Source organism: Bufo gargarizans, chromosome 5 (genome assembly GCF_014858855.1).
Source record: "Bufo gargarizans isolate SCDJY-AF-19 chromosome 5, ASM1485885v1, whole genome shotgun sequence".
Taxonomy (NCBI): domain Eukaryota; kingdom Metazoa; phylum Chordata; class Amphibia; order Anura; family Bufonidae; genus Bufo; species Bufo gargarizans.
Window position 1 is genome coordinate 449,286,837 of NC_058084.1, and position 14,204 is coordinate 449,301,040.

At 39.6% G+C, this 14,204-nt stretch overlaps 1 protein-coding gene across 1 annotated transcript in view; it reads right to left on the reverse strand.

Annotated features, from left to right (window-relative positions):
* Positions 1 to 13,839, reverse strand: part of MRC1 (mannose receptor C-type 1) — an 89,278-nt gene extending 75,439 nt beyond the window's left edge. Inside the window, exons 1-3 of the mRNA XM_044293555.1 lie at positions 13,649 to 13,839; positions 11,102 to 11,497; positions 5,742 to 5,915 (exon numbers count right to left, since the gene is read on the reverse strand). Of these exons, the coding sequence (XP_044149490.1) occupies positions 5,742 to 5,915; positions 11,102 to 11,497; positions 13,649 to 13,715 (637 nt within the window). The 5' untranslated portion in view covers positions 13,716 to 13,839. The remainder of the gene's footprint in view (positions 1 to 5,741; positions 5,916 to 11,101; positions 11,498 to 13,648) is intronic.
* Between the last annotated feature and the right edge of the window lie 365 nt (positions 13,840 to 14,204).

Here is a 14,204-nt window from a genome sequence, read left to right on the forward strand (position 1 = left end):
CTCCTTTTTTTTTTGCGGACCGCATACAGAACCATTTCAATGGGTCCACAAAAAAAAGGAAGTTACTCCGTGTGCATTACGTTTCCGTATGTCCGTATTTACGTTCCGCAAAAAATAGAACATGTCCTATTATCGTCCGCATTATGGACAAGGATAGGACTGTTCTATTAGGGTCCAGCTGTTCCGTTCTGCAAAATGCATACGGTCGTGTGCATGAGGCCAAAATAGTTTTGCATTATATCAGATCTAACAATATTTATTTGTATAATGATATGTTATTAATGTTTTAGGAATTGTCATGACAAACTTAATGCATCACACCCACAGTCGTTTCCACCATTGCTCTCATTCTCTCATAAATGGGGGTAATATATCAATATGCAACTTTTTGCTTTGTTTGAAACAGATTTTGGCAACAAATTTACAAAATATTGCACATCATAAAAAAAATTCGCACAAAATACCCATGGATTTTTCAGTCTATATTTATTACAAAGGCTCCATCAGATTTTACGCCACCAGGCTGGAGTGCACTTCGGACTTTTTGCAAAAAGTTGCAATGCTAAATCTAGCTAAAAATGTAACTACGCTTGCAAAACATCTAGTCACTATTTAGTAAATGCAAAATGATAGGCATGGCACAAACCGCTCCACCAACAAACTAGGCAAAATCACTGTACTTTACTGGTGCATCACACTGGATACATTACCCCCTACGTTTATGCCACATTTAGGATTAGTAAATCTGGGCCATTGAATGAATTACCTTATGCAGGGTCACTATACATCCACAAGCCTCAAACCATTCAAACTTCTACTAAATACCCTAAAAACACATTAGGAAAAAAGAATGAACTCTTCAGAAAAAAAATTAAAAATTAGCTGCAGTTTTAGTGCTGCTGCCAAAGGTTATTCTAAAAAGGCAGCCCTGGAGAGCTAGACCGCAACCAATTATCTGGTAGTTCCCTTTAGAATCAGAGGAAGCCGCACTGACAGTGTGACACGTGAAAGGATTTCGTTTTGTCGACTATTGTTTACTCTGACCCTTTTCCTTGTTATAATCTGGACAGCTAAGCATGAATGCAGGAGAACAGGAAAAGGGAAGCCACTCACTTTCTGACCAGCCCCGAAGGTCACTTCCTCCTTCAGTATAAAAAACAGCCTTTAATAAGGTGTCATTGTACCAGACGCAGATTGTAATGATATAAGAAACCAAAAGAATAAATGAACAAATAAAACATGTATCCGATTGGAAAGAAAAAAATATATTTTTTAAAAACAACGTAATTCTGTAACTTTTTTTAGGGATGCGTCACAGTTTATTTTTCAAACGCAGTTTTTTTTTCTTTAGCTAAAGATAGCAGTGGTTTCAAGTAGAATTGGCAACATAAAGGAATGAATTATAATTCTTCTTCAGGATCCACTTCTGGCATTACCTTAAAAAAAAAATTGCATAACAAATTGCACGACTAAGAGTCCATTCACATGTCCGCAAAATGGGTCCGCATCCGTTCCGCAATTTTGCGGAACAGGTGCGGACCTATTCATTTTCAATGGGGCCGGAATCTGCTGTCCGCATCTGTATTTGCGGATCCGCACTTCCGGATCCACACTTCCGTTCCGCAAAAAAATAGAACATGTCCTATTCTTGTCCGCAATTGCAGACAAGAAAAGGCATTTTCTATGAGAGTGTCGGCGATGTGTGGTCCGCAAAATGCGATGTGTGTCCGGATCCGCAAAACACATACGGACGAGTGAATGGACCCTAAAGGCTCAGGACAGTTCCTATTCCTGTCCATATCTGCTGATGCAAATACCCCTCTCTATTGATGGGATTGAGAAAAATATGGAATGCACATGCTTTTGTGGACCCTTATAGGGACACGCCGTGTGCCCGCAGCCATATTATGGACCCAATTTGTATAGGTCTGCAAAAAAGGAACCAATAGAAATCTAGAGGTCCAAACTGTACATCTGCATTGTTCAAGTTTCATGTGAATTTTTTTTTTTTTCCTAGAAGCGACAAATCTTTATGCTGCTGTACAGGTTTTGATTTTTTTTTAGCAATACATTTAATCCAATCTCGCTAACAACAATATAGAGCTGTTATGAGCCTGCTAAGACCCACCAACTATTGCTGCCATTACGTGATCCACCAGGACTATTACAGCAAGTGGCATTGCTGAGCGCAGTGTGTGCAGTGGCCATAGGTAGGAATGGTAATAAACTGTCTTAGCCTACATGTGAATCCAGCCTAAAAGTGGCCATACATAGCTATCCATCTAACACAGCTATTCCTACTCCTCACGCACTCTTATTTTGTCTGAGCGTGCATGTGTTTTGAACGGGGATGATGGGAATAAGCCTCTGCCAGACACTTTTTGTGGTGACTTATCAAACATTTGAGAACAATGTATCGGGCATGATGAAATTCAAAATGGCTGATCCTTCTTTCTTCTGATGTAACCTGTCAGGGGAGTGTCAACACACCCCATATGCATAAGATGGTCAGCCAGTCCCACCAAAATCAGCAACTTTACTCTTACACGTATGGTTGCCTAAAGGGGTTTGTTTCATTAAGACAACTGATTTAATGTCCACATGGTCTGTTCGTGGGGGTCCGACCACTGGGGCCCCTGCCGATTATTAGAATGGGGACCTGTACTCTCCATTTAAATGAAGCAGCAGGAGCGTTTCCGCCACTCTATTTAACTCTATGGGAATGCTGAGTACAAGTTTTTGGGCTGTCTCGGTGCTCATTATCGGTTCCCGAGAGGTCGGACCCCCACACATCAGACATTTATCCCATATCTGGTAAATAGTGTATACAGTAAGTTGTTGTAATAGGACAACCTCTTTAGGAAAAACATTATTCCTAGAACTCCTACTATAGAAAGTAAATTAGTGGTCATGCATACTGGGTCACTGTCACCGTTGGGATTGTGTTTAACCCATTATTGTCAAAACACTAGAAAAAAACAGGGACAGGCTCTGCTTCAGTTTTGAGAAAAAGTACCTTATCCCATTCCCGATTTATTATTATGAAACATCTGTGACAGAAAATTAAAGAAGAAAAAAAAAACTATAGAAAATGAAATAGTACATGTGAGTACCGTAATTCAGCATTAGGATAATGGGATGCCACATAAACACCATTAGAGGCGGAGAACATGCTGACATGTAGGAAACATGGAAACATGGTGATCTGGATCTGGTGTTGACAGATACATTAATAGAGGTGAATGACCAAAGCAGATGTTTGATGTTATGCTGCTAATGAGCATTGTCCGGGCCTAAAATAACAAACGTATCTCCGGCAAGCATTAACTCGCTCCGCTGACAAGCATATACATTGTAACAGTTTTTGAGTAAAATGCCTATGACATGTGACATCACAAAACGTTTACTACTAAAGTAGAGTTGTCAGGAGAGGTGGCAAGCTCCTACTTATAGGTATATTATGGATCCTTAGATTGTGAGCCCCATTGGGGCAGCACAATGCTAATGTCTATAAAGCACTGCAGAATATAGTAGCGCTATATAAGTGCATAACATAAATAAATAAATACAAGTTATCCTGTATCCAATGGAAAGGGGATAGCTTTTAGATCTGTGAGGGTCTGACTAGTTGGACCCCCACCTATCAAGAGAATGGGGGTCCTGTGCTCCCATATGAATGAAGTGGTGGTCGAGCATGTGTACTGCAATGACTGAGTGCTGTACTCGGCTATAGCCAGCAGTGCCATATACAGTGGATATAAAAAGTCTACACACCCCTGTTAAAATGTCAGGTTTCTGTACTGTAAAAAAATGAGACAAAGATAAATCATTTCAGAACTTTTTCCACCTTTAATGTGACCTATAAACTGTACAACTCAATTGAAAAACAAACTGAAATATTTTAGGTGGAGGGAAGAAAACAAAAAAAAAAACTAAAATAATGTGGTTGCATAAGTGTGCACACCCTCTTATAACTGGGGATGTAGCTGTGTTCAGAATTAAGCAATCACATTTAGAATCCTGTTAAATATGAGTCAGCATACACCGGCCATCATTTAAAGTGCCTCTGATCAACCCCAAATAAAGTTCAGCTGCTCTAGTTGGTCTTTCCTGAAATTTTCTTAGATATACCATGGAACACAGTAAAGACAGTCATCATCAAGTGGAGAAAATATGGCACAGCAGTGACATTACTAAGAACTGGACGTCCCTCCAAAATTAATGAAAAGACGAGAAGAAAACTGGTCTGGGAGGCTACCAAGAGGCCTACAGCAACATTAAAGGAGCTGCAGGGATATCTGGCAAGTACTGGCTGTGTGGTACATGTGACAACAATCTCCCGTATTCTTCATATGTCTCGCCTATGGGGTAGAGTGGCAAGACGAAAGCCTTTTCTTACGAAGAAAACATCCAAGCCAGGCTACATTTTGCAAAAACACATCTGAAGTCTCCCAAAAGAATGTGGGAAAAGGTGTTATGGTCTGATGAAACCAAGGTTGAACTTTTTGGCCATAATTCTAAAAGATACATTTGGCACAAAAATAACACTGCACATCACCAAAAGAACACCATCCCCACAGTGAAGCATGGAGGTGGCAGCATCATGCCAAGGGGCTGTTTTTCTTCAGCTGGAACTGGGGCCTTAGTTAAGCTAGAGGGAATTATAACCAATTCCAAATACCAGTCAATATTGGCACAAAACCTTCAGGCTTCTGCTAGAAAGCTGAACATGAAGAGGAACTTCATCTTTCAGCATGACAACGACCCAAAGCATACATCCAAATCAACCAAGGAATGGCTTCACCAGAAGAAGGTTAAAGTTTTGGAATGGCCCAGCCAGAGCCCAGACCTGAATCCGATTGAAAATCTGTGGGGTGATCTGAAGAGGGCTGTGCCCAGGAGATGCCCTCGCAATCTGACAGATTTGGAGTGTTTTTGCAAAGAAGAGTGGGCAAATCTTGCCAAGTCAAAATGTGCCATGCTGATAGACTCATACCCAAAAAGACTGAGTGCATTAAAAAAAATCTAAAGGTGCTTCAACAAAGTATTAGTTTAAGGGTGTGCACACTTATGCAACCATATTATTTTATTTTGATATTTTTTCTTCCCTTCACCTAAAAGATTTCAGATGTTTTTTAATAGAGTTGTACAGTTTATAGGTCACATTAAAGGAGGAAAAAGTTCTGAAATGATTTATCTCCATCTTATTTTTATCCACTGTAGATGAATGTAGCAGCAGTGCCCATACTCAACCAACACTCCTATCATACTGGGGACCCCCATACCCATAATAGGGGAAAATTTGTTGTAGCCGAACTATCCCTTTAAATGTGAAACAAAAATGTATAAATATCCAGGAAAAGTTACAAAATGTCGAGACAAATGGTCTCACAGTAACAGTGATGAGCGGCAGGGGCAATATTCGAATTCGCAATATTTAGCGAATATTTTGGCAAATATTCTTGATTGCAAAAATCGGCAATCAGAAAATTTGTGATAAAAATTTGCGATACGAAAATTCAAAGACAAAGATATTGCAGCCTTCTCATTGGCCCACAAGCAAGAAGCCGTGAGGGATCATGGGTACTGATGAAAAAAAAATCTAGAATATTCGCGAATATGAAGATATAGCACTATATTATAGATATTCGCAAATTCTCGAAGTGCAAATATTCGCAATAAAAATTCACGATTAGAATATTCGAGTTCAACACTACACAGTAAATCAGTTTATCACTCACATTTAGATGGGCAGAATCCGTACAGTTTCTCCTTTCCATATTCTACCGTTGTAGAGCACCAGAGTCTTCCATCCGATCGTCCAGCAGTTGTACAGTCCGCATACCATTTGTTGTCATACTTGAAGGGGAACACACAGGGCTGACCATTAGCATTGCCTTTTAAAGTGTAAATCTCTGCGGAAAAGCCAATATTATCATTGGTCATAATGGATCATAGTAAAAGTTGTGTAATGTATACATATTATTAAATACAGAATATTACAGGGAAAGTATCTGGCATAAGAAACAATATCTATCTATATCTATCTTTCTATTTCATATCTATATATTTCATATCTATCTATCGAGCTATTCCATATCTATCTCATATACTGTATATCTATCTCCTATCTATTTATCTCTCTATCTATCTATCTATCTATCTATCTATCCATGATGTAGAACAGATAGGAAGTAGAAGATGATTTGAGGATACGGAGGCAAGGACATAAAGGTAAATTATAAGCTGCAGAAAAGAAGTCCATCTACACTTGAGGGTCTAGTGAACCAGGTCACTGAACTCCAGATGGAGGTAGCATTAGACTGTATGGGGTTCCATAGATATGGACTGTGGAGCTCCACCTTATTGAGTGACCTCAACTGAAGTGAAGCCAACCCACATGACTACTTTCAAAATGTATAATAATGCCATATTTCAGATGCTCTGCACCACAGCACCACTTAATGCTACATCACTTGAGTAAACATCCCAAACTCAACAGTTGTAGCTAAACGTATTCATCCAGAAAGTTACTAGAAGCTGCCATAAAGAAATGGTGGATTAGGGATTTTTTGAAGAAGGCAGCCATAGGAATAGAAGAATTTCTGGTGTACTACATAATCGATAGCAGAGAATTCACAGCTAACCCACTGATCAATTCACAAAGCTGATGAGCATTTCATCCAGTGGTCCACCATCCTTGATGTTGCATAGTTTTATTTAAAAAAAATTGCTGACCTTGATTTTTTCCAAAACTTTTTGATTCGTTATATTTGGCATGTTTCTTTTGCTTTAAAGGGAACCTGTCATCTCCAAAAACCATCCCAAGCCGCCAGCAGTACCTGACAGTAGCCAGCAACGTGTTTCCGACAATAATTTTCTTCCTGAAGGCCGATGCGGCTAAAGCTCAGAAAACGTTCTTTTATCCCCTTCCGGCGCTTCTCTAGTCATGCTTGAAGTCAAGGGGGCAGCGGCCTCCTTGCTTCAAGTCACGGTAACCACGCCCCCTTCCCTGCCCCTTTGCTGTGACTGACAGCGCTTAAGCAGAGAGTTTGCAAAGCCAGCTGTCAGTCACAGCAAAGGGGCAGGGAAGGGGCGTGGTTATCTTGACTTGAAGCAAGGAGGCCGCTGCCCCCTTGACTTCAAGCATGACTAGAGAAGCGCGCCGGAAGGGGATAAAAGAACGTTTTCTGAGCTTTAGCCGCATCGGCCTTCAGGAACAAAATTATCGTCGGAAACGCGCTGCTGGCTACTGTCAGGAATTGCTGGCGGCTTAGGAGGATTTTGGGAGGTGACAGGTTCCCTTTAATGCTATAAATTTACTTTACTGCTTCTTCAACCTGCTATAATCACTTGATCCACGCTGTGTAGCATTGGTTCACAGTTGGTAGAGTACTGATGTGGATCCATTATCAGGGTGTATGTTAGTCATAGTAGACCCTCACTGATCCTATCCTCAGTTTGACAACTATAGAATATGTTCTTCTACATAGTTAAGGGCACAGCAAGCCCAGTGGGCCCTGACATGTTGGCCATTGACAATAGCTATTCACATAGCATACCCTACTGTCCATGTCCTCATACTCAATGCTATACTAGACAATGGTCACAGCTCTCCATCCAGCATCCATTACTATATAGTAAGTTTGTGTAGATACTCAAGCAAATCAACCTGACCACTTCAAGTTGGAATGATATAATGCCTGATCAGATTTTCTACAGTCAATCCTGATATACAGTGATGGAAACTGATATAACAGCTATAGGGGATTTCCATCTAAGATAACCATTTGAAATATTGTATATATGGTAACATCCACCTTATCTTGTGCCTATCCTTAGTTACAGCCTACAGTTACAGTATAATCCAGAGCTGCATTCTCATATTTGAAGCCTTCAGAGCTGATTTCTTCCAAATGTCTCTGCTTGTTCAGTGTCTGCACAAAGATTGCAGAGATGACTGAACATTATCTTCCTAGCAATGTTCAGTAAAATGATACTGAAAAGCTAACTCTTCCAGTGTTCTTTAGGAGCTCAGTTAAGATAACTTGATGTCAATTTTTTAGATGTAAAGGGAAGTGCTAAAGAACATGAACAATACCGCTACCCAGTAATTGCATCTGGCTTTTAGACTGGCTGTAAAGGCTGTGTTCACACATCCCAGTTTTACCGCAAGAAAACTGGGACAAAATCCCATGTAAATAGAACGATAAATACAGATCCTTACCTCCAGTCAGACCACTATCGATCATAATTATGATAAAACTCATCATGTAAAATATAGGTAAGAGGCGGCTCACTATAACTCCAAGGGGTGGAATATGGTGCTCAATCCAAACAAAGCGTACCCAACGCTTGTAATGGAGAAGGAGTATGTGGAAGTAAAGGGATGGCACTCAAAACATAGGTGATGTATGGAGAATAGGTAGATACAAAGATTGTTTATTAAATAATGGCTGGATGTGCCTAAAAAACAATGGCTGGGTATGCCTGAATGAAAATGGTATCATAAAATGTGTCGTCAAATAGATGTAGACAATTTCATAAGGCAGATCGCTAGTAAATACATATACATATATATATATCTGTAGGTATCAGCACTTGTATACAGTATAAAATAAAAAATAAAAAATTTAAGAGTAACCAACTGGTAAAAATGGTAATTTGATTGTCAGTTCATATAAAAACCTGTTGGAGAAAAAATCTATGGGAATTGAATCCCAATGTTCAAGGAGAGGTATTTGACACCTGTTGAAGAAAAGCCTGTGGGGGAAAGTTCAATCCTATGATGCAATACCCATTAGGGGGGATGAATGTATAAATCCTGTAGATACTGGACAATGTCCTGAAATGTCAATTGCATTCAAATCCTGTTGGAGGAAAAAGACATCTGGTGGACTAATAAGGTAAGTGTCTCCTTGTAAGCAGAGTTTCTTTACAGGTCCGATGTCATGAGCTGTATATGAAAAAAAACTACTGCTGTGTAAGCAGGTACATTACCCTCCTGTTGGTCGCTGATGCGATAGTAAGCGGCTCCTTCCTGCAGAGCCACTGTTTTTTAGGCACATCCAGCCATTATTTAATAAACAATCTTTGTATCTACCTATTCTCCATACATCACCTATGTTTTGAGTGCCATCCCTTTACTTCCACAAAACTCATCATCTGACAGAACATGCTTTTCTCACCATGGAAAATTGTCCAATCAATGGTCATAAATTTGTTGGGTCCAGAGTAAAAGTCAATCTGGCTAATAGAAAATGTGAAGCAAAACAAGAGGCTGATCCATCGAATAAAATCCAAAAATGCTTTCCAAATTCCCATGTGGATCTCTCTGATGCGTTTTAACCTGCGAGGTCTTAGTCATAGAATCCTTCTCACATAATTAATAGAAAATGTGTCTATGGTTCCAAAAACAATTAAATGTAGGACTGTTTTTTAAAGATTATGTGATGGTTGTATCATCAGGATCTTCTACTGTTCTACTGACCTGAACATAGATAACCATACTGTTCTACAAATGCTCAAAAAACGGCAGCACAGGACAAAAAAGAAACAGAAAAAGATATGGAGGTGCACGCCAAAAAGAAGGAAATCAGGCAGCACTTTCACCTTAAAAATTTATATAATTTATTCACCCATGCTGGAAGCGCAACGTTTTGACTCTACACTGGCTTGAGAAAGGCTCCAGTATAGAGCCGAAACTTTGCGCTTACAGCATGGGTGAATAAATTATATAAATTTTTAAAGTGACAGTGCTGCCTGATTTCCTTCTTTTCATACTGTTCTACAGTGATGCAGAACTGATGACATTGCTCCTTGTTTGCCATGTTGGCCTGACCAGCTGGGGCATAGTACAGAACACTAAAAATAGTCTAGAATTACACAATTCAGATAAGAGAACTTTTTGTCTTTACCTGGAGTCTAATTTTCTTCTTTTAAATTATCACTGCGATGAACTTACTGTAAGAACCTTTATTCAATGAAATACATTGAGTGCCTCTGAATGAAGTCCCAAAGGCTCTCTTATATTTCTTCAACAATTAACACCAAGAAGAAAGGTTTACTGACACTGTATATCAGCATCAAATTTTAAACCCAAAATATGGTTGCACCCACCCTCTGTTTGATCTAGTGTTCAAAGCTTTGATGTTACTGTCTGAGGCTTTAAGCCTCTCTGAAGCCCCAGAGAGTAGAGTTATGACCATATCCACTGGCTACCATATGACATCCACTGACAATATTGAAGATGTGTCTTGACCCCCATACAGAGCCAATTTGGATGGTGCAGTAGCTATTTTCTTTAGAAACAAAAATGCCTTACCGCTTCTTCTAATTTTATCACTTAAGTATATCTGCATCTGAAGAGCTAACTTGCTGAACATCTGAATCTCCGTGAGCTTGCAGAAACCCTGAGTGTCAGATTTAAGCACAAATGTTTGTAATTTCATGTTTCCCCAAACATAAAGGGGCTATTTGATAGCAAACATTAATCATCTGAAGTGTCCAAAAGGTTGTATCCCACCGATCTCTAGAATGGAGGTCCTAAGCCCCTTGTTCGGGAGACATTTCAATGGAGTGATCGTCACACATGTGACCTGCTGCTCCATTCAATGTCTATGGGACTGATGGAGATAGCAGAGTACAGCACTTGGCTCTCATATAGACCCTGAGAGGTAGGGCAGATGCGTCATTGGTTTAGCGTCCCACACTGATCATACATTTATCATCTATTATGTGGATACATATTGAATATGGATCACAAGCTCTAGTACGAAAGATTGGGGATTTCTGGTCTAGGTATTCAGTCAATTGGTGTTAACTACCTCTGAACTTTAATTTATGGAGGAGGTAAAATTATCGGGTTAAAAGTTTGAATAAGAACAGTGGTCTTCAATTGGTGGTGAAACTACAACACTCAACATGCCCAGACAGACTAGGGTTAGGAGTTATAGTTTTACAAAGTCCAGAAGCCAACATTGGAGACCACAGTACCAGGTATCCCTTTTGCTATGGATGCAGACATGCTTGAGTATTTACAATAACACTAACCCAATAGAGGTACAGTAAATATTAAAATCAGAAGAGATGTTCTACTCACCTTCAAACGCCTTTACACATAAATCATCTGGAGTCAAATAGATTTTCCACCTGCTCCAAAATCCTACGCCTTTATAGAGTACGACCTCTTCTTTTTTGTTACCATAGTTCAAGTGAAGATTGGATCCCACAATTCCAAACAAAGTCTCATTTTTACATTCCCACTTCTGTAGGTCACTGTTGCCATCACATGTGTATAGTGTCACTGCTGACCATTCTGCTGCGGAGGATACGGCCAGGCATTTAGATGTCCCTACATTTATGAGCTGGTTTTGAGAAATCCACCGAAACGTCTGTTCATTAGACTTCTCATTACATTGAGCGGACACTATAATGGAATTCTTCGCTTCTAGACATTTCTTGTGGTTTTCATTGTAGATTAAAAATGTGTCCGATTCTGAAACATAAGATTTTTTTAATCATTTTTTTAAATAAAAAAATAGCTTTTTCTTTTGTTATATGGGGAGAAGAACATGATGAATGATCATTTATATATGGGGTCTATGATATCCAGTCATTCCATAAACCAACAGAGACATCTAATATGTTATTGTCTATACATACATTTTAGTAAGCAAACAATTTTATTACATGTGCTGATGACCAGTCAAATTAGCTGCATTTGTTTAGATATTATTATAGTCTTGATGGAAGGGGCATAGCTAAAGCGGGCGCAGAGTTAGAAGTTGCACACAGGCCTTCTACCACTGCCCATAAGAAGATACCAGTATTATAAATGGCACATGGTAAGAGGAGGAGCTGTTACCGATTTTGCATTAGGACCCAGAAGTGTTTAGCTACTTAATGGAATGGTAGGAAATATACTGCACTATATACACAGGCAGATCTATGAATGTATCCCATAAATAGGGTAATAAAATCCCCCCAAAAATTGTGGAGTTCATATTATATGAGGTTACAGCTCATGGCATGTGGTGGCATTTAAAATATATTTACTAAACTCAATAGAATTCCTTTAAATTAAAATCAGTTCAGTAAATATTCCTGACCCTTTTCTCCTAGACCTGTACCATGTTTACTACAAGGTCCTTCTTTTCAATTCACCTGGGGAATGAGCCAGTGGTGGTGGTCTATCATTTCATTCCACCTGGGGAATGAGCCAGTGGTTGTGGTCCTTCTTTTCAATTCACCTGGGGAATGAGCCAGTGGTTGTGGTCCTTCTTTTCAATTCACCTGGGGAATGAGCCAGTGTTCTCAGTCCATCATTTCATTCTACCTGGAGAATGAGCCAGTGGTTGTGGTCCATCATTTCATTCCACCTGGGGAATGAGCCAGTGTTCTCGGTCCATCATTTCATTCTACCTGGAGAATGAGCCAGTGTTCTCGATCCATCATTTCATTCTACCTGGAGAATGAGCCCGTGTTCTCGGTCCATCATTTCATTCTACCTGGAGAATGAGCCAGTGGTTGTGATCTATCATTTCATTCTACCTGGGGAATGAGCCAGTGGTTGTGATCCATCATTTCATTCCACCTGGGGAATGAGCCAGTGTTCTCGATCCATCATTTCATTCTACCTGGGGAATGAGCCCGTGTTCTCGGTCCATCATTTCATTCTACCTGGAGAATGAGCCAGTGGTTGTGATCTATCATTTCATTCTACCTGGGGAATGAGCCAGTGGTTGTGATCCATCATTTCATTCCACCTGGGGAATGGGCTAGAGGTCCAGATCTTCAGATCTCAGCCTCTCAGTGACAAGAACTTAATTACAGTACACAGTTTAAAGGGGTTCCCTGATTTGGACAAGGGTCCTTTAACAATAAGTGGATCACAAAGTGTCATTTCTGCTAGGACCTGATGAAATTCACGCTCAAAGTAGTCCCTGGGCAGAGATCCTGGGTGCTGCTCTGTAAAGACACGTGTACGGTATGCTTAACACATGCATATCCAAGCGGGGATTCTATAGATGTAATATGCCAATGCCTATGCGTGCTGCTTGTTCCTACTTTTTTTTTCTACTATTTTTCACAAGCAGCAATAAATAGGATACCTGACATGAGGAAGACGTTCGCAACTGCTTGTAGGATCTATTGTACTTTTAAATAGAAAAGGTTGGTCTGAGCCAAATTGAATACGAAAAGTGAAGTATATGGCTTTTACATGCAAGATTAAGTGTTTTTCATATTATTTTGACCCTAGTGTCAGATATTATAAGTGTAAATTGAAGCTACTGGGTCCCAATGCTACATCTGCGCCATGGCCCTCAACTATTATAGGACTAGCCTCCCTCATACACAGCAGAAGGATCTTCTGAGCTCCCTTGGGCTCCAGGCCCAAAGTAATACTGCATCCGCTGGACCCCATATTGTTATGTTCCTGCAAGTCCTACCATTGCATAGTGAACAGTTTCTGTTGTGAGGAGGAACACTGAAATGAAGTATACAAGAGCTATAGATATATATGCTTGTATTCTATCTAGCCTAGATTTCTACAGTCAGCATAAAACCTATTATATAATATCTACTGTTCTCTGTTTTTTCTAGAATATCTGTAACAACATAGGGAAAAATATATCATTCAACTCACCCAGCTGATAGGATGGACAGATAAGGTATAGAAATATAAGTAGGATGGAGGCAGTCATTGTAACCATCTCATTCTTCTTCTTCCTTGGTTTGGAATTAAATTGTCAGAGTTGCAGAAGTCCAAGCTAAGCCTGCTTGTGCAGCAAACCTTCCCTTGGAAGAAGACTGCAACATCCAGGGAAGGTTGTGGCTCTAAATGATAAAGAAATATCCTGTCACATGGAACTTTAAAGCAAACAGGAACTCCCAGTCCTAACTTTGCTTTCATAAGCTAAATTACCAATTAGCATGGCTTCACGTAATAGGCTTCGGACCACGTTGTGTGTTTTCTAAGAAGATATTTCCTCATCAAAATGATCCTGTTGAATGAAATATGGAAAGTGTCAGTTTTAGAGAAATTTCTTTAGAATACAGGACATCCTGATGAGATGAGTGAATTTCAGGAAATTAGTTTCATGTCTGATTCATAATTTTCTTTTTAAATTAGATTTGTCAAAATTGATTTTACACAAATCGAAGTTGCTCCATTTGCCCCGAAAATGTGCATACTGTATAAC